Source organism: Cyanistes caeruleus, chromosome 1 (genome assembly GCF_971803275.1).
Source record: "Cyanistes caeruleus chromosome 1, bCyaCae1.hap1.1, whole genome shotgun sequence".
Classification (NCBI taxonomy): domain Eukaryota; kingdom Metazoa; phylum Chordata; class Aves; order Passeriformes; family Paridae; genus Cyanistes; species Cyanistes caeruleus.
Genome location: NC_141701.1, coordinates 60,810,807 through 60,836,098, shown reverse-complemented (window position 1 = coordinate 60,836,098; position 25,292 = coordinate 60,810,807). Strand labels below are relative to the sequence as shown.

General features: G+C 39.2%; 1 protein-coding gene and 1 long non-coding RNA gene across 5 annotated transcripts in view; one reads left to right on the top strand and one right to left on the bottom strand.

Annotated features, from left to right (window-relative positions):
- STX17 (syntaxin 17) overlaps positions 1-23,191 on the bottom strand; it is a 26,083-nt gene extending 2,892 nt beyond the window's left edge. Inside the window, exons 1-7 of one of the 4 annotated variants that reach the window (XM_086895307.1) lie at positions 23,058-23,191; positions 17,431-17,612; positions 13,356-13,421; positions 7,087-7,306; positions 1,844-1,962; positions 1,710-1,760; positions 43-129 (exon numbers count right to left, since the gene is read on the bottom strand). In XM_086895307.1, the coding sequence (XP_086751433.1) occupies positions 43-129; positions 1,710-1,760; positions 1,844-1,962; positions 7,087-7,306; positions 13,356-13,421; positions 17,431-17,553 (666 nt within the window). In that variant the 5' untranslated portion in view covers positions 17,554-17,612; positions 23,058-23,191. Of the gene's footprint in view, positions 1-42; positions 130-1,709; positions 1,761-1,843; positions 1,963-7,086; positions 7,307-13,355; positions 13,422-17,430; positions 17,613-22,508; positions 22,763-22,905; positions 23,029-23,049 lie in introns of those variants that run through there. The other 3 variants (XM_086895298.1, XM_086895316.1, XM_023921704.2) reach the window with 3 other exon arrangements.
- Positions 23,103-25,292, top strand: part of LOC111925286 (uncharacterized) — a 16,002-nt gene continuing 13,812 nt past the window's right edge. Inside the window, exon 1 of the long non-coding RNA XR_015288610.1 lies at positions 23,103-23,353. This is a non-coding gene — a long non-coding RNA (uncharacterized LOC111925286). The remainder of the gene's footprint in view (positions 23,354-25,292) is intronic.

Here is a 25,292-nt window from a genome sequence, read left to right as displayed (position 1 = left end):
CAGGCAGAGCACCATTGATTCACCAGCAGGAGCAGATCCTACCTTCCCCAAGTTTTTGGTTCCCTCTTCAACATTCGCAGCAGCACTGTTGACATGGTCTTCAATCCTGTCAATCTTCTCCTGCTGGGACTAGATGCAAAGGAATTATGAGTGAGGGAACCTGCTGGGAAGCAGCAGTGAGCCAATACACACCATTTTAATGCCTGTAATCAGGGCCCCACAGCAGCTTTCATCTGCACCCGGCAGCCTTAGTGGTGCTCCATGATTAGCATCTGATAAACTCTGCTGAAAATACAGACTTACTTTAAAAAAATCTAAACTATTAAGTAATAATATGGGGTGGATATTAGACAATGTCCAATGTGCAGTTAGAGAAAACAAAACAAATGATTTCTAAATCTTTTCTATGGATAGAGGAATTTGCATTCCAAAAAGAAAAATAATCCAAACTGGCCTGTTTTGTTTCCTGCTGAGTCTCACATTTAAAAAAAAATTCCATAAAGGGCATTTATAAGATCAGTACTAACTCCAATATACAAAGCTAAAATCTAAGAAGAAATATTCTAGATTCAAGAAATCTAAGAAGAAGTGTTTAATTATTACATTCTAGAACAATGACTACAGAAATAGTAAGAGCATGGAAAATATACTTGATGTTGCTCTGTATTTTACTGTTTGATTTTACAAAAACATTCTATCCTTTCTCCAAATGCAGTCAGGTTCCCCTGCAGTCTCTCCCCAGGAACACTGGAGCAGAAGATAAAGGGGTCTGTGGGTTTGTTTGTTCTTATTCTAATCTCAGCAGTGAGCAGGCTGTTTTATGTCACAGAATAATGAGATGGCTGATGTTCAGCTTAAACTAAAGGGCATTCTGAACTTTTTGCCTCTTTCTAATTCAGAAACTGCTGAGTGCACCAGCTCTGGTATTCATCTACAATGCAGTCCACCCACCTTAGATGGTTGCTATTACATCTAATTATGGTTAAGTGCAAAATCCAGGAAGTCCTGGGAACAAGACCTCTTCCTTTAACCTTTAGAATACTGAATGAACATTGCTGAAGTTGCTCTCTGGTCTAATGGTTCTTACTTGAGTTTTTTTGTATAGATGAAGCAGCAACTACTCAGCAGAAAAATTAAAAGCTAGGTTATTTATCCCTACTAACCCAATAGCAAGGAGATTAAAGAACTCTCCTAGGAGATGAGAATTGTGCATTTAAATTCCCTGTGGCATGGGAAGAACTAAACACTGGGAACCGACATTTTGGCAATGTAGTGAGAGCAGAGGAAGGGCATGATAAAGGTGAGGATTTTTCTAGCACTCCTGATTGAGTGAGAAAAAGTACCTGACAAACAGGTACTACACCCTGTGCAGTGAAAGCTGTCACCACCATTACAATTAGAAATTGTATAAACAAACAGGACCTGGGTAGAAGTCTGCAATCAATGCTGCAGAGTTTCTGCTAAGGTTCAGCTCGTGGCCATGTGCACTGGCTGGAACACCATAGCTGCTCCAGTGACAAGAACTTGTGAGCAGCTCCCAGCACTGGTGCTGAAAGAGGAGACTGCTGCCTCCTCAAAGTGTCACCTTGGCAGAGCCTGAATCACAGGAGAGATGCATCCTCAGCTTTTTTTGTCCCCACCTAGAAGTGACCCATTCAGCCTGTTTTTGTAGGATACTCTGTAGGACAGAAGGCAGAATTAATACTTACACAGACTAAAAGAGAAAACTCAGTCACCAACTGGCTGAGCTCAATCAAGTCCTGCAAATAAAAAACAAATGTTATTCTGTGATAGCTGCTAAAACCAAGAGCACCAATATGGCAAGGAGGGAGTTCCAACATACCCCTTCTAAACTTTCCCAGGACTCAGCTGCATTTTCTTCCTGAGGTATTTCCGGAAGGTGGGAGTAGATCTGGATCAAACTTTGGGAGCCATCCTTCGCTTCCGTGTTACATAAAGTTTCTGAATGACAAACATGATGTTTGTAAATAAATGCACTGAACCAGGATGCAGGCATTGTGCCGACTTTCTCACTCTTGAAGTCTCTCAAGGGTAACCCAATACTTAACCTAATTCAAGCCAAGCAACTGCCCCAAAAATGATCCTACAGGGAGAAGCCTTACAGTACTACACAGTTTCTTAAAAGGATGTTATTGACAAAGAAATAGATTCATTTCTACCAGCACATTTTCACAACCAGTCCTGAAATGATACTAAATTATACTCCTGCATTCAAGGTCATTTAATTCATTTTGTATTGACCAGGCTGAGAAAACTGAGCTTGGGACAAAAACTTTGCATTTACGGATGACAAATAAAAACGCTGTGCTCCCAAAACTGAACAGATAGTTATTCATCTTACGATTGATTATCATGCTACTGGTTTGATTTTCAGCTATTGGGAACTAAAAGAAACTGGAGGAAAAAGCTTTCAAAGCAAAAGCAGTGAAATCCAAGTAATGTGGTACCCAGCATTCCACGCTGGATCAGTTGGGTACGTGGTACTGAGGATGGCAGACATTTGCAGCTCAGTGCTGTAGACGAGATCCTCTCAAGTGTGTTCCTCCCTAAATTCACCTGGACTGAATGCAGAAGATATTAGGACAAAGTTTTGTGTTAAAAAGGGGAATGACAGACAGTGAGGTGGCACCAAGGAGCACAGATACAATAAACAGGCACACACACACCTCCTCCAGCCAGAGCCCACTCTGGAGTCACTGCAGATGTCACAGTGTCACAGTGCCTGTAATTGTGGACAACAAATTGAGTGGCAATAAAGATAAACAACAAGTTTGGCTTGTCAATACAAGGACTGAGGAAGAGCTTGGGAGTCTGAAGGCAGACTGGAGAAGGTGTGTCTGTAAACACAGTGCAAAGATCACCTCAATTCAAACAACTTCAGCTTCTGAAGGGAAATCACTCCTTCAGTTGGACACTGGTGTCTCCTTCCTTGGGAAGGCAGTCCCAAGAGAAAGCTTATTATGGGGAAGTCTGTAAATACTGTATTAAAATCTTTAGACACAATGATTGTGCCAAGGTACGATAATAATATTATACAACTGTTACAACAACAGATATGACCAATGGAAAACAAATAAACATAATCATATTCATAAAAAAATAAGAAATAGTGCATGCTTATTAATGGAATTAATTTAAGATAAAATAAAAATGATACATTTTCATAACACTTGTCCATTTCTCAACATTTTTATCCCATTATCTAAAAATAGATTAAGGACCCAATCTTCCTACTTCTAAGCTCTGTAGAAGTCAACATGAATGAAGTTGATATTTTATATAAGTAAGCAGAGTAACAAGAATGCAGTAAGCAATTTGGGGGCTTAATTTCAGCTGGCTTTTCTTTCTAATTATTTCTACCCCTTTTCCTTTAAGAATCCAGACATGGAAGGCATTCCATGTTCTACGATCATCACCTGTTCTTGCAGAACATATTTTTGATTAATAAGCTCAGATTAATTAAGGTTGTATACTGTGTTCTAAAATATTCCTTTCCCTTTTTCAGTATAATTAATTATATATCCAAATGTGTGCATTTTTTGAGAAAATTGTTCTGCCACATACTCTGACATCTATCACAGATTTTGGGGTTTTTGTTTTATTTCAATCCTACACAAACGTACTTCAAAATCAAGTTTCTTCTGCCCACAAAGATGTACTCTTCCCTAATCAGCCACATGCATGCTAAGTTGGTTAAACTTTAAGTACTCATAATTCAAAAGCAAAATAAAAATCTCACTAAGCAAAACTGCCTCCTCCCAAGATCTTGCTCTGGTCTGTTCCTAACAATCTATGCTTTAGGAAATAAAAATAAAAATCTACTCTAGAAAAGCACATCCTTGAAAGTATATAAATGATACCAAAGTTTTGCATGACACACATTCCAGAGAAATTAAAACTGTAAGTAGATTTACATGTTATCATTTTGTAATAACTTTGTAATAAAAATCAGTGAGAAAAAATTCCTCACAAAAATTCTACGCTTTAAAAAACTAAGGTAAAGAACAGGAAGGGTACAAGGTGGTCACATTTGGGCTGAAAGTATGAGTAAGAAATTTATATTCACTACTTTTTATCAAGTCTAACCAATTTTAATAGAATTGAGAATGGAAGTGACTCCACTAGTTCATTTATACAGCATCTCCACAGAAATACAAGAATACAAAACACCTCTGCAGATTTCACAGAGGAGCTTTACACCTCATTACACTCGAGATAAAAATCTAATGCTCTGGAAGATTCAATATGTAGCTTAAAAGATTTTAGTAATTTTAAGAGTGGAGTCTCACCTTTTGTTAATATTTGTTTAATATGCAATTAAATTCCACTTCTATTGGCCCTCAGTTGAGGATGGTGAATGGGAGAAGGGACTGTATCATATCACTGACATGCCTTCTAAATGGGAGATTTGAATTTGTAAACTCCTTCCTTCTCTGTGAGATGGGAAGCAACATGTGCTACTTAGAATAGGCACGTATTGAACCTCCTTTGATTAAGATCAACAGCCGAGATTTGCTGTCAGGACTGCAGCCTCTAAGCACAAAAGAATAGGCAATATACTGTGTCTGGGTTAGCAATTCAACAGGGCTGCTTGCACAGGCAGGCAAACTTGAAAAAAAAAAAATCTGTTTAATTGTATTTAGTTGTCTGCCTGTCTGTTTCACTTTAAATGGGGTGAATTATTTCCACATTCCTGAGCAGACTTGCAGATGCCTGTCATTCCAGTAATATTTTTGTGTTCTTCTCATCCCCATCTTTCTAATCAATTTATTTGTCTTTTTGAAGTGGTGTTATACTCAATGTCCCCCATACTTCAAAGGTATCCCAGATTAGAGAAGCAGTCCTGTTCTTTGAAATTAAACCCTAGTTCCCATTTGCCACCTATGTGTGTAAAAAAGAGAAGCAGTAAGCTAGGACAAAGTCTTTCCAATGAAATATTGGAATGTACTGAGAACAACTGCACCAGCATAAGAGGTATCTTAAATTTAGTTCTGATTCTAACAGAGAAGAGCTCACAAAGACTTAAAGTAATGGCTAATATATATGAAGGGAATCATTGAAGACAATGAGCTCTCCACAAAAGAAATGTCAACAAATTGGGTAAAATGATTAATAGAAATTATGTGGAAAAAGTTCCTAAAAGGTAAAGGACTACAGAATTGCTGGCAGACACTAAAAAGCAGGCTGCACTGAAGATGACATCAAATTGTCCTGATGCAGAGGAAGATGTTTATGGCTTCAGCAAGAGCTCTTCAGTGCCCTGGATGTCAAGTATTTGACACACAATATAAGTACAAAGAAAAACGTAAGCATGGAAAGCAAATATCAGGAAGACCACGACATAAATACATTGCAACTACTAAGAGGCATAAATGATAGCAAGGGAGTTTCTGTGAGTGTTTTTGAAGTTAGAGGACAATGAAGGACATGGAACTCCATTGCCAAATAAAAGCTTTAAGTCTGCATTTAATGCAATTAATTTAAATAAAAAAGAAAGAGAGGCTGAAACATAAGGAGAACAGGTTAAAAATATTTAGATGAGCTTGGCCTATTTAGGGTGCAAAGGTTTGATGAAATTCACTCTAGAGCATTTTTAAGAAACAGCCTCTGAAATTTCAAACACATTTTGGAGAACTTGAGTAAGGTGGTCCCAGAGGACTGCAAGAGAAGAGACTTTGAAATTCACAAAGATATTAGAACAAGTTACTGAACAACCAACTACAACATGTTGAAGGTGTTGAAGAGGTCAAGATTTTTTATGTCAGAAGCCAATTCAGCCTATTCTGTTGGCCTTGTAAGAAGAGCAAAGTTTTTTACAATGGGGGTGGTGAGGCACTGGCACAGACTGCCCAGAGAAGCTGTGGATGCCCCCATCACTGTAAGAGTTGAAGGCCAGGTTGGATGGGGCACTGAGCAGCCTGGTCTGTTGGAAGTGTCCCTCTCTGTGGCAGGAAGCTTGGTTCTAGACAATTATCAAAGGGTCCCTTCTAACCCAAACAGTTCTATGACTATATTTGATACATCTTCATGTCCACAAGGTTTTCTGACTCCACAACACATGACATTCTTGAAAGCAAGCCCAATTGTCAAATCTCCTTTTCTCCCTGCTCCGCCACGAGGCTCACTGGCTTGTTAATCACACTTGAAAGAGTTCTTGTAGTTCTGCATCCAGCAACAAGAACAGCCATAAAATCAAATCTGACAGCATGTTCTCCTACAAGGCTACTGACTAAGAATGCTCTTTCGATTTTAAGACACATGAAATGCTCAAATCATTTTAAGTAATACTGCTACTGTAGCGCTCAAACTAATTACAGATATGTGTATAGGTTTAATCCTGATGTAACCAACCTTCTCCCAAATCATCAGGAGAGAGCACCAGCCAGCACCAGGGCATAATAGAGACTTCTCTTGAAGACAGAGTGGTAGAACAAAGATTGAAACATTTTATACAGAAAGGAGAAAAGGGAAGCAAACATATCTGACTTCTAGCATGTGACAGTGTGTTATCAAAATATTTTATTTAAATGGATTTATACTCCTTTCTGTCAGTTACCAAGTTAAAATGCTACAGGAAGAGATATTCTTTACCTAGGGACTTGCTCCTCTTTTCCATATATTTCAGCAATACTGTATTACACTGTCTGTCATATAAAAATCTGGTATTTCTCCACTAATTCAGTGAAAATGGCCAAAATGATTACTTGCACATGATCGACTGATTTGCAGGGTAGATAAAAGAAGCCAAGCTACTTTGAAACATGAATGTAAGTATTCTGCTTCCTATGAACAGTCCACAATTTCAAGATTCAAGGCTACAGGATCTTTGTCATGAAAGGCCTAGATATTTAATTTTTTAAGTTATTTAAGCATTTTCTGCTTATCAAAATTCAGTCAACAGGTCAAGACAAAAGTGTAGTGTAGGGAAAAAAAAATCTACTTTTTCATTAACAGTACTCTTCAACTGAAATCTCATTTCTTTACTTCATTTATATCTGGTCAGAGAAATTACATACTGGATATAATGACAGAGACACAATAAACACAGAAATTAAATTCTACTACCTTGTCCTAGAGTTGCAGATCTGGTTAAAGAGGCATCCTCCTGTCCTTTGAGTTGCCTTTTAAGTTCTTCTGCAGATTCAGAATGCAGCTGCAGGAAGTCTTTAGTGGCAGCTGAAGCTTCCTCTTTAATGGGATTTATCATTTTCTGCAGAACTGGGATGTCTTCCTGCCGGACTCGCAAACAGAGTTTCTCCATCTCTCTCATATTGGCACGGAGTTGCTGCAAAGAGTATTAAAATTATTTTGTAGCTTACTGTGTGAGCACATCAGACACTTCCAGTGCCTGGGAAGCACCTATTGTAAGGAGCAAGGGAGAAACATTTTTGAAGCCATCACCATCAATACTTTCATTTTTCTGGCTGTCAGTTCTGTATTTTATCCACTTCTTCAAGACAGTTTAATTTTGGATTTCAATTAAAGTATTTAACTAATTAATTCACTATGTAATTGCTGAAGTTATTTATGTTTCTCTGGTCAATTTAGGTCTCTTCCAAAATATTTACACAAATTCCAATAATATCCAAGTAAGGTAAGTGACTACTTCTCAAAATTTCCTTTTTTTTATAATAAGTAGTGACTGTGATCATCACAGGACCTCAGGATATAGTAATTCATAATCCCCTACTACCCCAAGACAACTTCAGGGACAAAGGAGAAAAATTACTTTTTTCTTTTGATTTTTTTTTTCTTCAGATGAAGGACAAATATATTTGTTTGACTGGAATACCAAATTTAATAAAATATATTAATATTTCTTTAGTTACAAGACTTCTGAAAAGATATAAACTGTTCACAACCAGCAAGAAGAGTATATGTGCAGGCATTTCTCATGAGGTATATTTCTTTCTGAATTAAAAATAAAGGGCTTTTTCATCGCCTGGGCATTAAAAAGGCACACAAATTTTCTCATACCAGAAATGAAAAGAAGAAATTTACAGTTTAAATTACACCACTTATTGTTTTAGGACAGTTTTTATCTAATTATTAAAAATAAATAAATAAACTGTAATAAAAGTATATTCTCTGCATTACTTTACAGTGATACAATAAATTCTTTGTCGCATTATTTACCAATTGTTTTGAATATTCTTCTTACAACAGAACAAGAGAATGGTTAGAAACAGAAAGTTTTTCTTCCAGAATACAAACCAGGTACAGGTAATGCCTTAGAAAGGTAAAACTGGCCATCTGGAAAAGCAAGAACTAGATGGAACTAAAATTTGATTTATATACACTAGTGGAATTAATTGTTTTTAATATTTATGAAAAAAATAGTAGAAAATATAATTAGAGAAGAAGGAAGGAAATAATTCAACAACGTGGTGAAGTAACACTGCACAAGCTTCCAAGAAAGAACTATTGATTTGTTAAAATCATGTATCAAATTACTAAGATTAGATTATATTGTATGCTTAAATTAAGAGTACCATTAGCCAAATTAGGCTGCATTATTCAAGACTAACCTCAGGTAAAACCACTGATTGACAATTAAAAAAAGGGAGATACAAAAAGAAAAAAACAACACTGGAAGACACTGAGCTGAGTTAGAAACAAGGTAGCCAGTAATTTTCATCAAACATTTCTAGTCTCAGTCTACCTCACGCTCCTGGTATCTTCCCCCCAAGGTCTGCCCCTAAGTACTGAAAAAAGGAGAATGTCACCCCTGTCACAGTGTACCATGTGCCAAAACTCTTGGTTTATAGTCTTGGAATTTCATCTAAGAAACAAAGTGGGACTATCTAAACACAACACTCAACCATCTAATTTCTTAGAACTGTATGCAATGACTGAGATTGATCATGCTGTTTTATTTCACGAAAAAAAGAAATTATTATTATCCTGTCTTTGGCCACAATGAAGACAAAAAAACCCCCAAAAAAACCCCAAACAACCCAGACATGTCAAACAAAAACTTGTGGAATAGTGACAACTGTGAGTTTGGGGTGAGATAAAAATGGTTCCACAGTAGCTTCTTTTTGAAGAAAAAAGAGAATTTTGCCATTGAAATTGAGTTAAAATGTAGTTCTGCTTGGGATCTGTACCATTACAAGTTTGTGCAGTGACCAACAAAACACAACTGGCTGATGGGAGTTTACACAGATCCTGATTAGAAGTTTCAAGAGGTATGAACTACTCACTGATCCTCATTTTCACTGTTCATTATTACCTTGCTGGTCAAAGAGAAATATTTCTGAGCAAGAAGACAGAGAAATCAGATACTGATATTTTCTTATTTAGTAGAATTTAATTTTAGTAGCTCTTCCTTTACGGATTTGAAGAGAGGAGTCTTGTTCCACTTACTATGAATTAAACAAAGAGTGAATGGATTCAGCCTAGCAAGCAAGTTCAGCCCTGCTGTGAGGAGACACATCCCAGGAGCTCACCAGGGTGTGACATCATAAATGTTATGGATATGCAAATGACTGTGACTTCTTATCATAATAATTATAATGGCACTGAGTTTAATTTCTAGGTAGAGCATAAAAGTGTATCACTCTCATCCCAACTGTTTGCACTTTTAAAACCAAGCTTAGCGAGGAAGGTAATTCTAAATTCTCTTTTCATTTGTGGGAACTCCTGAGTTTCTAACTCTGCAAGTTCAGTCCAAAACACACAGAATTTTTCTTTATAATAATTGCAGTTTTGGTCCATTAACTTCCAAAATCAAACTACAATTTTTCTTTAAAGTGGCCTTCTCACAAAAACTGTAGGAAAATAGAACTGGTGAAAACCTTGGGAAGTTATCCCTTCAATTCAGGATTTGCTGTCCCTATATTATTTCTATCAGTTGTTTATCTAATCTGGTCTTAAAAGGACTTCTTCATGAAGAGCTACAACCTCCTTCATACCTCACTGCCAGAATTCAGAATGCTATAGCATCTCCTTACGTCTTACAGAAATCTCTTTGGCCTCAGTTTAAACCAGGTATTTCTAATCCTCTTTGTTCAAAACAGGGAAAGACAAGCCCCTGTCCTCTTTGCAACCATCCTCTCCATCTTTGCAGACAGACAGCATGACACTGTCAGGTGCTCTTTGGCAAAGTAACAAATTTGCTGATCTTTACAAGAGTCAATTATTACAACTGTTTTCTCAATTTCTGACTGCATTCACTGGTCTCTCCCTATTCACTTCATGCCTTCCTCAGAACTGTGGTGCCCAAACTGGATGGATTATTCTACTTCGGATCCTACTGCTGACTGAAGTGACTGCTCTCCTGATTATATATCTCCCACTAAGTTATCTGGCTTTTTTGGATCACTACCACACAATCAGTTCACTTTTACTCTGTGTCCCTCAAGTCTTACAAAATTTTTGGCCTAGGTCAATGGAACTCTGAGTTTAAGGATATCTTTACTGTGTAGATGGCCGCAGGCTGCAATAATGAGCTGATTTTACACGATCCTTCACTGATACCACAAAGAATCTCCTGCAGAAATAAAGTTTTCTACACTAATCCTTATGTCCTCACAGCATATCTACACCGTATGCCAGAGGGGGACCTAATCTGAGGATCATTTTAGAAATGCTACAGAAGACCTGAGCCATATAACTGAACTTTGAAGATTTGTGCAATAAAGAGCTGATCAGAAACCCTTAACTTGTAAACCATTTTCAGCTAAAATAGAAACCATAAAAGTGAAAAAGAAAATATGGATTAACATTTTTCAAGCAACTTTCCAGGCCAGAGTAACACAGTGGAGAGATTATGTAAGCCTAAACATGTTTTGCAGAACAGAGTCTCTTTTTGTGGGCTGAATACAGACTAAAGTCTGACTGTTCATCTACTGCATTTTTCCTTTTTTCTTTGGTTTAGTATCTTATTTCCCCTCTAGTAACTGCAGCATTTCCCTTCCTCTCACCACCAAAATGATCAGAAGGGAAGTCCTTAGATGTTACAACAAAATACTGGTATTTCATTGAAATTAGCTTAAACCTTGCAATAATTAACTAATTGTGTGACTACAGTTGGCATGTGGACAAAGCCTAGAAAACTGAAAATTCATTCAGGCCCTAACGTTTTAAGAAGTCCACAGACTGTCCCTAAAAATTAAAATATACAAGAGCATGTTCAGAAAAACTAATACACGATATACAAGAGCCATTTTCTCAGTATTTTTGAAAAGGGTCTCTTCCTGCCCTGTGCAAAGATTTATCTATTTTCTTCACCTTCCCTTATGGAAGTTTTTTATGTGACACCCAATCACTTGAAAGTAGAGCAACAGATTTACTCTCACCTATACTTCTATTATAATTTTGACCATCATCAAAATTACAACAGAAGTAATTATTCTGGGTAAACTGAAAATTCAGAAAAATGGCTAATTATGTGCACATGGATTAAATGTAGAATGGCTGTGCATATATTTGTCTAAAACCTGTGGCGGATGCCTTGGGTCAATATTGACTTAGGGATTCCTAATGTATTTTTACAACATCTAATTTTGAGAGCAAAGTGTGTGCTGCAGAGAACATTTGGTATCACAATAATTAATCTGATTTCTTTGCAAACAAACAGATCACAAGTCCATCGGTAAACATTTAAACAGCTTACAGCAAACACATTCTACATGTCATATAATTTATTATCAAGTACTCCAGACTCCTAACTATTTAATTAAAACAAAGAGCCAGTCTGCTCTTCTTGCACAGACCCAGATACTTTGCTCTCTGGGTATCAGAATGTGAACCACTTTAATGCATCTAGATCTATATCCAGAGCTAGAAGCAATAAGCATTAAATAAAACCTAAGAAAATTTACTTTGACTGAAAGTGAAAACAGCAAGCCTTAGATTCAAGACAAATATAAATGCTTCTACAGACAAATAAGCTGTTTTCTTATTAAAGCACTTAAAATATCTAAAAATAACATCTTCAACACAACTATTTTTTCTCTAATTATTGATAGATTTTTGTCTCACTAAAGAAATTTTACTGGCAATTGAAAGTTACAAGAGAAGCCTCTCCACAACTCACATGTGAAAACAGATTAGAGAACAGACATAAGCAAACATGCTTACTACACCACACCTGTTAAAATGCCATTGTTTTAACAGAACTTCCACCTTTGAAAACCTCCTTGTATATGAAGAATGAACTTGTATTAAAATTTCAAAAGTACTTGGTGAAAAATCAAAATACACACTCAAACCTCCAATGAGCAAGAATATCAACTGGATTTCATGTGTCATTTCATGTCATCTACACTAAACAAAAAGTTCACTAGCACCTTCCATTCCTCAAAAAAGACACATAATTCCAGTTCTGCCTGCCATCTAATTATGTTGTTCAATCAGGATTAAGTTCTTCTTTCTGAGGTGAGCTGGTTTTGTCTTGTTTGGTTTTTTTTCATTTTTAGTCTAATTTCCCACAAGAGTCAATAAGACACTGAAACAAACACAGGAATTCACAGTATTAGAACTGTGAGCAATGGTTTAGGACTGTGCCACCTGTGCTGGCAAATCCTGCTTGTCCACGTGCAGTGTAGGTCACTCACAGTAGCAAAGACAAGTCCCTCCTCTGAACAACATCTATGTAACCAACACAAGATGCCTCTCCTGGCCAGCACATGTCTGTCCCTAGAATACCAGCAGTGCAGCTGTTACAGCCACCAGATGCTGTATGTGCCTCAGCAAACTTTGTGCTTCAGATGTGGTCTTTGTGTTCTTCTGTACTGACAATCTACTTCGCCTGTGTGCTACTTAGCTGATGTTTGGCTTAGTTTCTGCATCGTTTTCACCTAAGACATAGGTATTTTTAGAAGCAGTGTATGATTCCCTGTGTGCCAAGTTATGGATGACTATGGATGAAGTCACAGATGATGCCCATGCTGACAAATGTGCTGGTATTTCCTCCCCCGATGATATCATGTACCTAACAACAGATGTGCACACCAAAGTAGTCCAGATGTTCTCTACGTCTAAAATCACGCTTTAAAATTAGCAGTATCCCTTACTGAAAGAGCTGCCTTCCAATTTAATAATGTAAGAGGATACTTTGCAAAAGATCACAGCATCCAAACTTTTGCTTCTTCAAGAATATGGAAAAATTTCTGTATTTTGTATTTGCCTGTATTTATATTTTGCCTGACTGTATTTGCCTCATAGGACACAATTAGGAAATCCCTAACTTAAATGAAGGCAAAACTGTGTGCTTGTTTGTCAAACCCACCTGTCAAATGTATGCCTCTCTGAAGATCCATCCCTGAGGTAACCAGAGCTATGCCTGTAATTCAGTCCCATCAGCAGCACAGCCATTTTTACATCCTTACCTGAACTGTTCGTCCTGCATTGATGTGCTCTTCGTGCAATCTGTCCCAGAGCCTGCATCTCTGATACTAAAAGAAAGGAAAAAGGCTCCTTAGAATTGCTGTTATTTACCAACTGGCTATGCAGGAAAAAAACCACCTTTGGTAAATGATCACTTTAATTTTCCAAAACTGAAAGTAAAGAAGTTGAGTCAAACAATTCCACTGCAGAATTAGAGAGGTAAATAACAATGTATTTTGTGAAAAACTTTGTACAATGTATTTTATTGCATTACAGACAACCAGGGTTTCAGCATCAGTTTTTAACACCCAAGTCATATTGCATCCTGACACTGCTGTGGCATAAATCACTTGGTGGGCAGTAGAACAAATGGTAGAAGAAGGACAAAGGAGGGGAATAGTGGATAAACAGTACTGGTTGCATAGGAAAATGAGGTATATGATACTATTGACATGGAAAATGGCATTCATTACACAATGCTGCTGTCTACATTTACACTGAACATTTCTATATAGTTACAAACAGCTACAAGAACTATCAGGCCAGATCTGGCACCTCCATGAGGCTCCACTAACTTCAGTGGGAAACTATCCACACAGTACTTCCAACAGGACAGAGACTAGACTAACTATTACACTAGCAGAAAGTTTGGCAGAAGAACAGCGTATCATCACATATCAACCTTTTCATCATTAAAATAAGTCAGTCCCTGCTACAGACAGTTGACAACAATATAGAGACTTTAGCATGAAAAAGAGTAGTAAAATAATAAAAGTAGAAGCTGTGATTCCTGGAATGTGTGCAGAAACTATCAAAAAATGTATTTACAATATTACACAATATTAGAATATTTGTTTAATTGCTTAGATAACAAGGCAAAACACTTACCATGACTTGTAAGGTATTTTTATTTAAAGTTTAATTCCTCAATTTCCTAATAAGTTTTGTTACCAATAAAGAACTTTACCTACAGCCTCTATCTTTCCATAACTATTTTCATAATTTTAGGTGCCACAGCAATAAGGATCACAAGTTACTCAGCTTCCTAAAATACAAGGAGAAATCGAAGGTAACTACTTATTTTCAGAGCAAAAAGTTATTTCATGTTAGGACTTTGTAGTGCTATAGAAGATAAAAGGTTTAGTGTTCAACAAACGCAGATTAACATAATTCTTCTAGGACAATAACAACCTCTGAATAAATTGCAATGCCATTAAAATTATTGCCAGTGTTCTTTAAAATAAAATGGATGAAAAATCCTGTATCTGCAGTAGACATTCCAATTTAGTAACCCCTGAAAGATTACTGAAACAAGAATTTCTGAGATTTTAACAAATGGGGTTTAGGGAAAAATCACCTATTTGATTTCAGCCGACTGTAATGCATTGTCCAAATAATAATAAAAAAATCCTGTTATCCAGTGAAGAAAAATTCCTCAGGAAACCTTTACTGCTCTTCATAATTTCTATTAGAGATGTTCAGCACATTCATCTGCTTAATATATTGTTCTATTACTTTGCTTCTAAATTCAGAATATGCTCATGATGAGCCCAAAGAATGCAATGACTTAATACACCTACATTCATGTGGTCAGAGAATTCCTCCTTGTTGATTTCTCTTTGCCATGCAACACAAAGTAGACCATACTCCTGGACAATGTCACCCTGGGGGCCTCAAGGATAGTAAAGCTTGAGAAGAGATGGTATTGACATCATTTATTGTGGAAATTGGGGCTGTTCAGCCTGGAGAAGAGAAGGTTGCATGGAGACTTCATTGCAACCTTCCAGTATCTGAAGGGGTCTACCAGGAAGCCAGAGAATGAATCTTTATGAGGAGCTGTAGTGACAGGACAAGGAGCAATGGGTACAAATTGCAAAGGGGGAAATTCAGGTTAGAGATTAGGAAGGAATTTTTTACTGTGAGGGTGGTGAGATACTGGAACAGGTTGCCTGGGGAAGTACTGGATGCCCCATCCCTGGCAGTGTTCAAAGCCAGTTCGAGTAAGGCCTTGAACCTAGTGGAAGGTGTTCCTGCCCTTGGCAGAGGGGTTGGCACTAGATGATCTCTAAGGTCCATTCCAACCCCTTAACATTCAATAATTTATCCTGAACAAATATGTGTAAAACTAAGGGAGGTCCATGAAGTAAAAACATCTATGGAATCCTAACCTGTTATGTCAGGTCCAGAGGAGGGCCACAAAAATGGTCCAAGGGCTGGAACAGCTCTCCTGTGAAGAAAGGCTGAGAAAGTTGGGATTGCTCAGCTTGGAGAAGAGAAGGTTCTTGAGAATCTGCTCCTATTGCAGCCTTTCCATAAAAAATGTAGGCTTAGGAGAAAGATGGAGACTTTTTACTAAGGCCTGTAGCAACAGCAAAAGGGACAATGCTTTTAAACATTTAGAGGGTAAGAGGAGAATGGATATAAGAAATTTTTTTTTATAATGGGGGCAGTGAGGAACTAGAACAGGTTGCCCAGAGAAGTTGTGGATGCCCCAGTCCTGGACACCTAGTTTGGATGGGGCTTTGAGCAACCTGATGTAATGAAATGTGTTCCCACCCCATGGCAGGAGGGTTGGACTAGACGATCTTTAAAGCTTCTTTTCCAACCCAAACCACTCTATAGTTCCATATTTCTGTGATATTTAATCACAATTGTGCTGTAGCCAAATAGTTTGTATTCCACAACAGAAATATAAAACATTAGGTTACTCTTAGACACTCAATCTCTTTTGCTCTGTGTCCACTCTCTTGAGAGCCCTCTTTAGAAAGAAACTTTCATGCTTCTGCTTTGGATCTCTTCTGTCTCTCCTTGAAAGTATCCAGTGGACATGGAGAGAACTCAAAAAGTTTGTCATAATATCTCCTGCTAAAAGCTCTTCAATAAATGTCTTACACAAATGTCCACACTTGGATAAGACTGCAGGAAGACTCAGATACCCTCATTTCTTGTTTTATGTCACCTTAACATCCCTTCCCACCATAACAATGGTTCCCCAGCCAAAGGTAAAAAGTGTTTCACACAACATCCTTTGGCACAGTCACAAGAAATGAAATTAAAACTGAAAGCAAGAGAGAAAAAGTGTCTTAAAGCCCTTTTTCTTTTTTCAAAGGATTGTTGCATATCACCAACAAAGCTTAGGACAGTGAGCCAAACAAAATCTCCACCTTCCTGTCCTACCAAGTAAATCGCTGTTATCTAATAGAGATCTATAGACAGCTATACCTCTTCTGGATACACATGCATTTTACTCCCTCTTGGAATGAAACACCATCCAATCCATGGAATGTGCTTTAGAAAACAAGAATTTTCATGGGGAAAGCATGGAAAGAAAGAAAAGTACAGAAAACTTATTTCTCAAGGCTATAGCTTTTAAGTCTTTCGAAACTGTCATACAGAAAGTTTGACTCTCATACATAGTTGAGAAGCAATGATGATGAATTTATGGTAGCCACTTCCTTGAAAAGGTGTATTCAAGGTCAAATTTCATTATATATTGATTTTATAGTTTCTTCAAACAGTGATTTAGGAGATTAATTGTTTGGACTATCTCTGGATCCTAAGGTTTAAATCAATATTCATGAAATGAGGTTAGAGATATTGGCTTCATCATAAGTAAATAATGCTGCTGCTCTAAGCAATTGGACATAATTAGTGATTTTTGCTTAAAAGTAGCCTGTAAAATAAACAGGATCAGATTCTATAAAATTATCCTTTTACCTCTAGGGATGTTTGGTTTACATGGCTGAAAGTTAATTTTACAAAAACTATTGAAGAGAAAATCATCATGACAGCTCACAAAAGTACTGTAACACATTCATTATGGCTAAAATGCACGTAAAAGATGTAAAATGCAAATTATCATATAAGTATTTCAACCAAACTACCATTAACATTGGTGTTTACTACAAATGTAAAGGCCTTTGTGCACACAATTATAAATACAGAACTTTCATCTTCAGACAAATTTGAATCAAAGCATTTTGTCATCAACTTCTCATTGAAAATTCTACATAATCTTTCAGTGTGACTGCTTCTACACTGCAAAAAGAACTACATTAGTAAAAAGTGAACACTAACCTTCTCAATATTTATTTGGTGTTTTCTTAACCTTTCCAAATCTGTTGGAATTGCCACTTTAATGAATTTCTGAATTGCAGGTTCGATTCGGCGGAGTTTAACTTTTTCCTCATCTTCGGACATCCTAAAAGCAGCTTTCAAGTCAACAGTTGTCCAATATACCTTCACGAAGGTAAAAACCCCTAAAAACCCAAAAAAAGTTAAACAAGGTAAACTTCAATCACTTTTATAGAAATCAAAAGAAGATAAATCAGTCTCACTAATGATCACATATCCCCCAAACCCATAATTAAACAGCATTAATACTTAATATCTGGACGTTTGCATTTAAATGTATTATCTCTACTTATTTGAAGGCTTTGGGGATCATTTTTCATAAAGCTTAACACTAACAAGAAGATGAAAAACAGCTAAGTAATTAAGGCAGAGGCAAACATGCTTTGCAGCATAATGATACATGAAAAGGTTTGAAAAAACCTTCCAGTTAGATGTTTGATTGATCAGAGTTCACATTTTTCCAATTCACATTCAGAATCATAAAATTTGTAGAAAGTGTCCTGAAAATACACCAGAATAAAACTAATTTTGGAATTCCATTTCCTGGAAATATTAAGAGCTTCTGAATAAAGATTTGCACTGCAAATTGTGTATGTTCCCTGCTGACAATGCCTACTAAGGCATCACCTAGCAAGGGATACAAACAGGCTGCTGAAATATTTGCAGGACCAGTAGGTACATAAGCAGCCTGATTTCTGTTCCCTGCATAGTGTAAAACATCATTTTTGAGTTTCACTTCTCTAAAAGAGAGATGTGTAGTATTGTATGTAATAGCATTTATCTACAGAGCATAGGAGTAACATAAAGGAATTCCATTATGCTGAATGCACACAAGGGGAAAGAAGACACATATGAGTAAGCTTTTTCACAAGTGTCAGCAGAAAGACGTGCTAACTTGGTCATACGGAAGTACCTGAAGTACATCAGCTACTGTATCAGAAAGCTTTCTCTGATTTTCCTCTTTCAGTAACTAAACTGATTTAAAGGAATGAACCCAGCATAATTCTCCTGCTACAGGTGAGGCATGGCAGAATGTAACAGGTTAAAAAACACTCCTGTTTTTCAAACAGACAAACATATTATCAACAGTGAAATTAGACATCACTTTTCTCACATCTACCTATGGTGTGAAAATGCAGAGGGAGGGTGTTGATGTTTTTCTGAGATCTGTGATTCCAGCAGGCAGAGAGAACATGAGGACAGACACCAGCTGATGGAACTGGGTCTCTGACTGAACTGCTCAGTGCTCAGCCCCAGCCCTCTCATGCAGGCTGCAGAGAGCACATGTACAAATCTGCTCCAAACTCAAAGGAGCCAAGTGGGGAGCATCTTCCAGCAAGAAAGGGAAAGCACCTCTGGTATAGGAAGGAAGATGGTTGCAAATAAAACAATGCTGCATTTTTCAGAAGAACAGAATGCTAACAGGAGACTCTCCTCCTTTATCTATCCCACTCAACAAAGAAATTGAAAACTGTGCAAAGCTGAATGTTTACTGAGCACAGACCAAGTTAAGGGAAGTCAATCTTTAAGGTTTCAATGACACATCTTTTCTTTTTTCAGAACCTCTAAAGGAAATTATTTCATCAACTGACTTTGCAGTCTTTGCAAAATCACCCCCACTTCAAATTATACAGACAGTCTATCAAGCAGTCTTACAAATCCCCTTCTAACCCAAGGTATTAAATAATAACCTTCAAATAAATACACAATGGATGGGTGACCTCACACTTCTGAGGATGCAAAAATGACTTTATGCTTTTGTATTGATTCACTCTCTTCACCATTCTAAAAACAGCAGTTTAAATGCAATATGATAAAAAATATATTCTATTATACCTTGGTCACTACAGTCCCTAACTTTTGAAAGAGGCACTAATATATCACAGTTGAACTCCATTCTGAGTCTAGAACTGATTTCTTTTTTTTATAATGTCCAAAAGATAAGAAGCACCATACTCCAAACTGCAGTACTTCCTCTTCAAACACACATTTCATTTCCTGGCAGCTTACACACTAATCCATGAGTTTATGAGCTAGAATTAATTAAAAATTGGTTCCCTGAAGATATTAAATGGCCATGTCATGCATTTCCTTAATACTGAATCATCTTGAAGAAGTGTTGGCACAAATTCTTCAAAAGTGTAACACAACATGAACTCAGAGAAACACACAGCCAATTCTGTCTTAGAAGAAATACAGCAGAGACTAAGCTAAATTCACCATAACTTTGTCCTTAACCTTTCATGGCATCTGGCGATTGATGAAAGTCAAAACGAATAGTTTAGATGACTTACAATCTGGAGCACTGTGAAAGCAGAGTTAATATAAACAATGGCTATGTGCCTTGGGTAGATTATCTGAATTCTCAATTTTGAAGATTTGGCTACATGCAGGGCTCCAGGTAGTCATTTTCTTCTCATTAAGAATTTCCAGACAGGAACTTCCATGACAGTGTCTACCGATCTCTTAAAGACACTGCTGCCTAAAATTCACTATGCAGCAAGTTTGAAAACCTAAGATAAAAATATAAAAACTCCTTACATTGTCATTAGATTTCCTGCTTAATTTTCTCTCATATAGTATAGTAGCTTCTGCACCAAAAATTCTAAGCCATAAATTATCAATGCAATGTCTTACATCTTTTTTTTACATTCATATAATATTAACATTAAACAAATAAAATTAACATTATGCATTTCTGCTTGTTTCTGATGCAATTTCAAGGAAACCCTGCATACTTTATTTGACTTGTGTTCTCCTAAGCATAACTTTAACAACTCATTTCTGAAGTAATGCCTGTTCTTGCAGCAATCACAGAGTAACAGGCCAGTTTAGGTTGGCAGAGATTTTCACATGCCAGGCAGTACAAGCTGACTGAGATGTCATTTCCCAGGTCCTTGTCCACTCAAGTTCTAACACCTTCATGGATGGACACTCCACACACACTAGACCCCTCCTTAGTGTTTGACTGTTGTCCAGGCTAAAATCAAACAAACAAAACAAAACCACGACCACAAAGACCTTCCTTGTAGCTAAACCAGCTTGTGTCCACTACTCCTCATCCCACTGTTGTGCACCTCCAAGAGCAGCCTGCCTCTACAGCTTCTACCTGCAACAGCAGGATCTCCCCTTCCTTCACCTTCTCTTAAGGCTGAACAAACCCACCTCATTCTCCTAGAATATCACGTGCTCCAGCCCTCTAACCAGCATGTAGTCCATCACAACACTCAGGTCCTTTTCTGCAAGGCTGCTCTCCATCAAGTCTTCCCAACCTGCTCTAGGTGCATGGCTTTCTTATTTCCTCTGCTGGAATTTGTGAGGTTTCTGTCTGCCCGTATCTCCATCCTATCAAGATCTCTATCTCTATCCTCTCAGTAGCAGCCCTGTCTGGCCTATGAACCCCTCTCCTCAGGCAAGTGAAAACACTACACTCAACTTCAGCTCCTTAGGAAGGTGATTTGCCTCTGCCCTTGGATCTGAGTATCAGTGACTGAAATAACACTAATCCAGAAGTGATCCAGACCGAGATGCAGAATAAGTTTCAGCCAACTAAGTAAATAAAAAAGATATATACAAAGCAGCCTGTAGCAGCTCAAGTCACATAGTTGCAGCCAACCAGAAGTAAAATTCTTCCCAGGTATGGTAACATACTTATTATGAATTTCAGAAAATGCTAACACACCTCAAGATGGTTAACACTCATGAACTTTTGTTTGTTAACACTCATGAACTTTTGCTAAACTGCTAGTGTTCTCCATTGAAACCCAGTACAACAATGCACAGCAAACCTCAGGAGCTCTGCTTGCCCAGGGAAACACAATGTAATTCACTGATTTTAACTCACTCACAACACTTTAGACAACCACTGCCACTAGAAAAAGTACCTCTAGCATAAATGCCTTGTTGATAAGGGTTAAAAGGCCAAAATATTTTTCCCTGTAAACAAAATTAATTAGAATATAAGGACATACAAGAGCTTTCTCCCTAGGGTGACCTGAAACATTTCCTAGAGTGGTACTGACCCCAAAATTGCAGTGACACTATTGCTCACTTGGCTGAGGCCTGTAGTTAGGAACACATTCCTGTGGTAGGCTACAGCCAAACTGCGCTTCGGGACTAAATTACATCTTTTTCTTTTTGTCTGTAAAATGACTCAAAAGAAAATAACTTTGTTAGGCTGAAATAAGGCACAGTCACCAGCCCCAGTGTGTTCACAAAGTAACATGAAACTGCTTAGTGGGATAAACAGTCACACGTGTGGGATCTCCCACAGCACACCCAGAATGACCAGCTGTACGTGTCAGGCTGTGGCTCCCAGTATATCTCTGCTCTTGTGGGTCACCTGTGGCAACACAAACTTGATCCAGGCAAGCCAAGGGCACATGACTGCATTTTGAGAAATCAGACCAGACAACAGGCACTTTGTCTTGGATTTATATGTTTAAGCCAGTTGCAGGAGGGCAGAAAATACCTAATGACTACAGGAAGGTGAACACCTTTTACACAAAGATGAACCGGTGGAGCAAGTTTGCAATGGGCTGATGCCTGCCACAAGAGGCCACAACAGTTCAACCTGCAATCAGAGCCCTAATACTGAATTCTCAGCATTACCTGAGCTGCACCTCTGGTCTCGCCCCAGAAACACAAAATCAGGTTGGAAATGACCTCTGGGATCAACTCCAGCCTATCAACACAACCCTCTCAACTAGACCATGGCACTGAGTACCACAGCCAGTCTTTCCTCAAACACCCCCTGGGACAGTGAATCCACCACCTTCCTGAAAAGCCCATTCCAATGTCTAATTAACCTTTTTGTGAAGAAATTCTTCTTGATGTCCAACCTAAACCTCCCCTGGTGCAGGTCGAGACCAACAGGTTTCCAGAGGCCTACCCTGCCTGTACCATGCCCTGGAAAGGCAAGGCAAACGTGAAGAGAGCAGAAGCATAAAAAATAAAGATAGGCTTTAAGTCTTATATAAGAACTTCAAGCGGACAAAACTAGTTCTTTTTTCCTGACTTACAGTTTTAAAAGCTTGGGCAATGCCAGTGCTTAACGATTTGTCACACTGCAAAGAATACGTAAATAAACAAGTAAATAAGTAAGACAATCCAAGCTGGTGTGACAAGTTCTGTCCCGATCAGCGCCCCACAGCCTGACCGCGGGGGGACCTCGGGCCCAGCCGCTGCTGGGGGCATCCCCGGCTGGGCACCCCCAGCCCCTCGGCCGGGCAGGGCCGGCAGCGGGACGAGCCCCCGCGGCTCTGCCGCCGGCCCCGGGCCCGGGCCAGGCCGGGGGGAGCGGCGGCCGCCGCGGCCTCGCCGAGGGCCCGGAACCGGGAGTGGCGGGGGGAACCCGGCGCTCGCTTCGCGCTGCGGCTCCCACCGGCCCGGTCCGCAGCGGCCCAGCCCAGGACTCACCGTGCGCCCGCCAGGCCCCGGCCCGGCCCTTCCCTTTCCTTCGCCTCGCTGGCACAGCGAGCGAAAGCGAAAGCGGAGCCGCCCCGGCCCCGCTGCCCGCTGGTCCCCGCTCCCTCCGTCCCCCGCCCGCCCTCGGTCCCTCACCCGCTCACCATGGGGCGGCCGTGTGACAGGCGCCGAGCGCGGCCGGCGGCGGCTCCGGGACGCTGGGCGGGAGCCGGCGCTGGGCTCCCCCTCCGCCGCGGGGCGCGGCCCAGCCCCCGCCGCCACACGCACAGCCCCTCCGCTTCCCCCGGGCCATCCTCCACGTGCTCGTAGCCCTTCGGGAACCACCGGTCGGAGGCGGGAAGGGGACGGAGAGGAGGAGGAGGAGGAAGAGAAGGAGGCGGAGAAGCTGTCCTCGCCACGGAGAGGGTACCGGGAGTCTGAGATAAGGGCTTATCGGGAGGTAAAAGTGAAATTTACTCTTCTAAAAGAGACCTAAAGATTCCCGACAAAATTTTAAGAGCTTTTCATAGAATCATAAAGTGTTCTCAGCTAGAAGGGACCCACAAGGATCGTGGAGTCCAGCTCCCGGCCCTGCACAGGACCATCCCCAGGAGCGCACGGTGTGCCCGAGAGCGATGTGCAGACACTCCTTAAACTCTGTCAGCCTTGGTGCTGGGACCTGCGGAGCCTGTTCCAGTGCCCGGCCACCCTCTGGGTGAAGAACCTTTTAACGATAAACCTCCCCTGACACAACTTCAGGCCATTCCACTAATAAGTTTTGAAAATTAACAAGTGTAACCTGTTAGTGCCTGACACACTGATTATTGGATCCTACCCCGACACCACATCCCCCTGGCTGGCAGAGCATCTGCTTTCTGTAGGTGTTCCCTCACATGTGGGACAGGTGGAGGAGAACCTCTGAAGGCAGCCTGGCATCGCTTCTGATCAATTTATCACAACTGAATAGAAGTGTAAAACTGTCTGGCTACCTGGTAATATCTGTAGAGTGACTACATTACGTCAATATTAGACCATTTTTTAGCTAAACATTAATAAAACAAAGTAAAGAAAGATCTTCAGAGTAACAAATATGAATGTATGTTGATTGTGATGTTCTAAACAAGATTTATGTTATCTGTTCATCTGTTGTTCCATGACTTTTTGGCCAGTTCCAATCTAATTTGGAGGAAGTCATTATGGTCCTGTAAGTTTTGTGGAAATTGATATGTCACTGAGGATATAAACCTAAATTTGTTTCCTCAGTGAAGGAACAGTAAGCAAAAAGCTCAGCTCTTACACATTCTTGTAGTAACAGCCAGTGATATATTAGCCATCTAGTTTATGCAGACATAGTTCCAGGCTGCTTGATAGGATTTTCAGAGGGCTAATGGAGAATAAATTTTAGTTATAATTAAGCCTATTTAAGGGCTGAAGAATCAAAATTATCAGAATCCCATGGCTTCATTAGTTCTGTTGTTCACAGCACAATTTCTGGAATGGCAGTGGAATACTGGGGAATGCCAGGGTACTAAAAAAAAAAAGCTGACATTGAACATATATTTTTAAAAGGTTAAGGAGGATGACACAGTCTAACAGTTTCACAGTTTGACCCAGATTAGGAGCAGAATCACAGAAGTGCTGACCTTGGATACAGTCATTAAATGTCAATAATTAAATACAAGTCAACATGTTTTTATGAAAAGTATTTGATTAAATGTGTTTGAATTTAACTTTGGTAGATAAAGGTGGTAATGTTGAAGTAATAGCTTCCATCTGATGTGAAGCAGTATGCTGTTCTCATAAATACAATGAGGAGTGCAAATTCTGTATAGTTCACAGAATCACAGAATTACAGAATGGGTCACTTTAGGAGGGACCACAGTGGGTCATTGGGTAAAACCTCCCTGCTCAAGCAGGGTTGTCCTACAGCACATGGCACAGGATTGCATCCAGATGGTTCTTGAGTATCTCCAGTGAGGGAGACTCCACAACATCTCTGAGCAATCTGTTCCAGCACTCGGTCACCAGCACAGAAAATAAGTTTTTCTTTGTGTTCAGGTGGCATCAATTTCTTCCTGTCGCCTCCTGTCCCGTTGCTTGGCACCACCAAGCAGAGCCAGGCTCCATCCTCTTGACACCCTCCCTGCAGATACTTGTAGAAATTGATGAGGTCCCATCAAGGTTGTCTCTTTTCAAGGCTGAATAGGCCCAGTTCCCTCAGCCTTTCCTCATAATAAGTGATAATAAGATCATAATAAGTGATTCAGGTGACAGTTCTTGAGAGGAGTTATTCTAAGTGAAGATTTGTCATTAGGTTGTATTGGTGTCTTTCTTGGCCTGGTGCTATTATAGATCACTGAGACAAAAATAAAAAAATACTAGTTTGCTCTTATAAATAG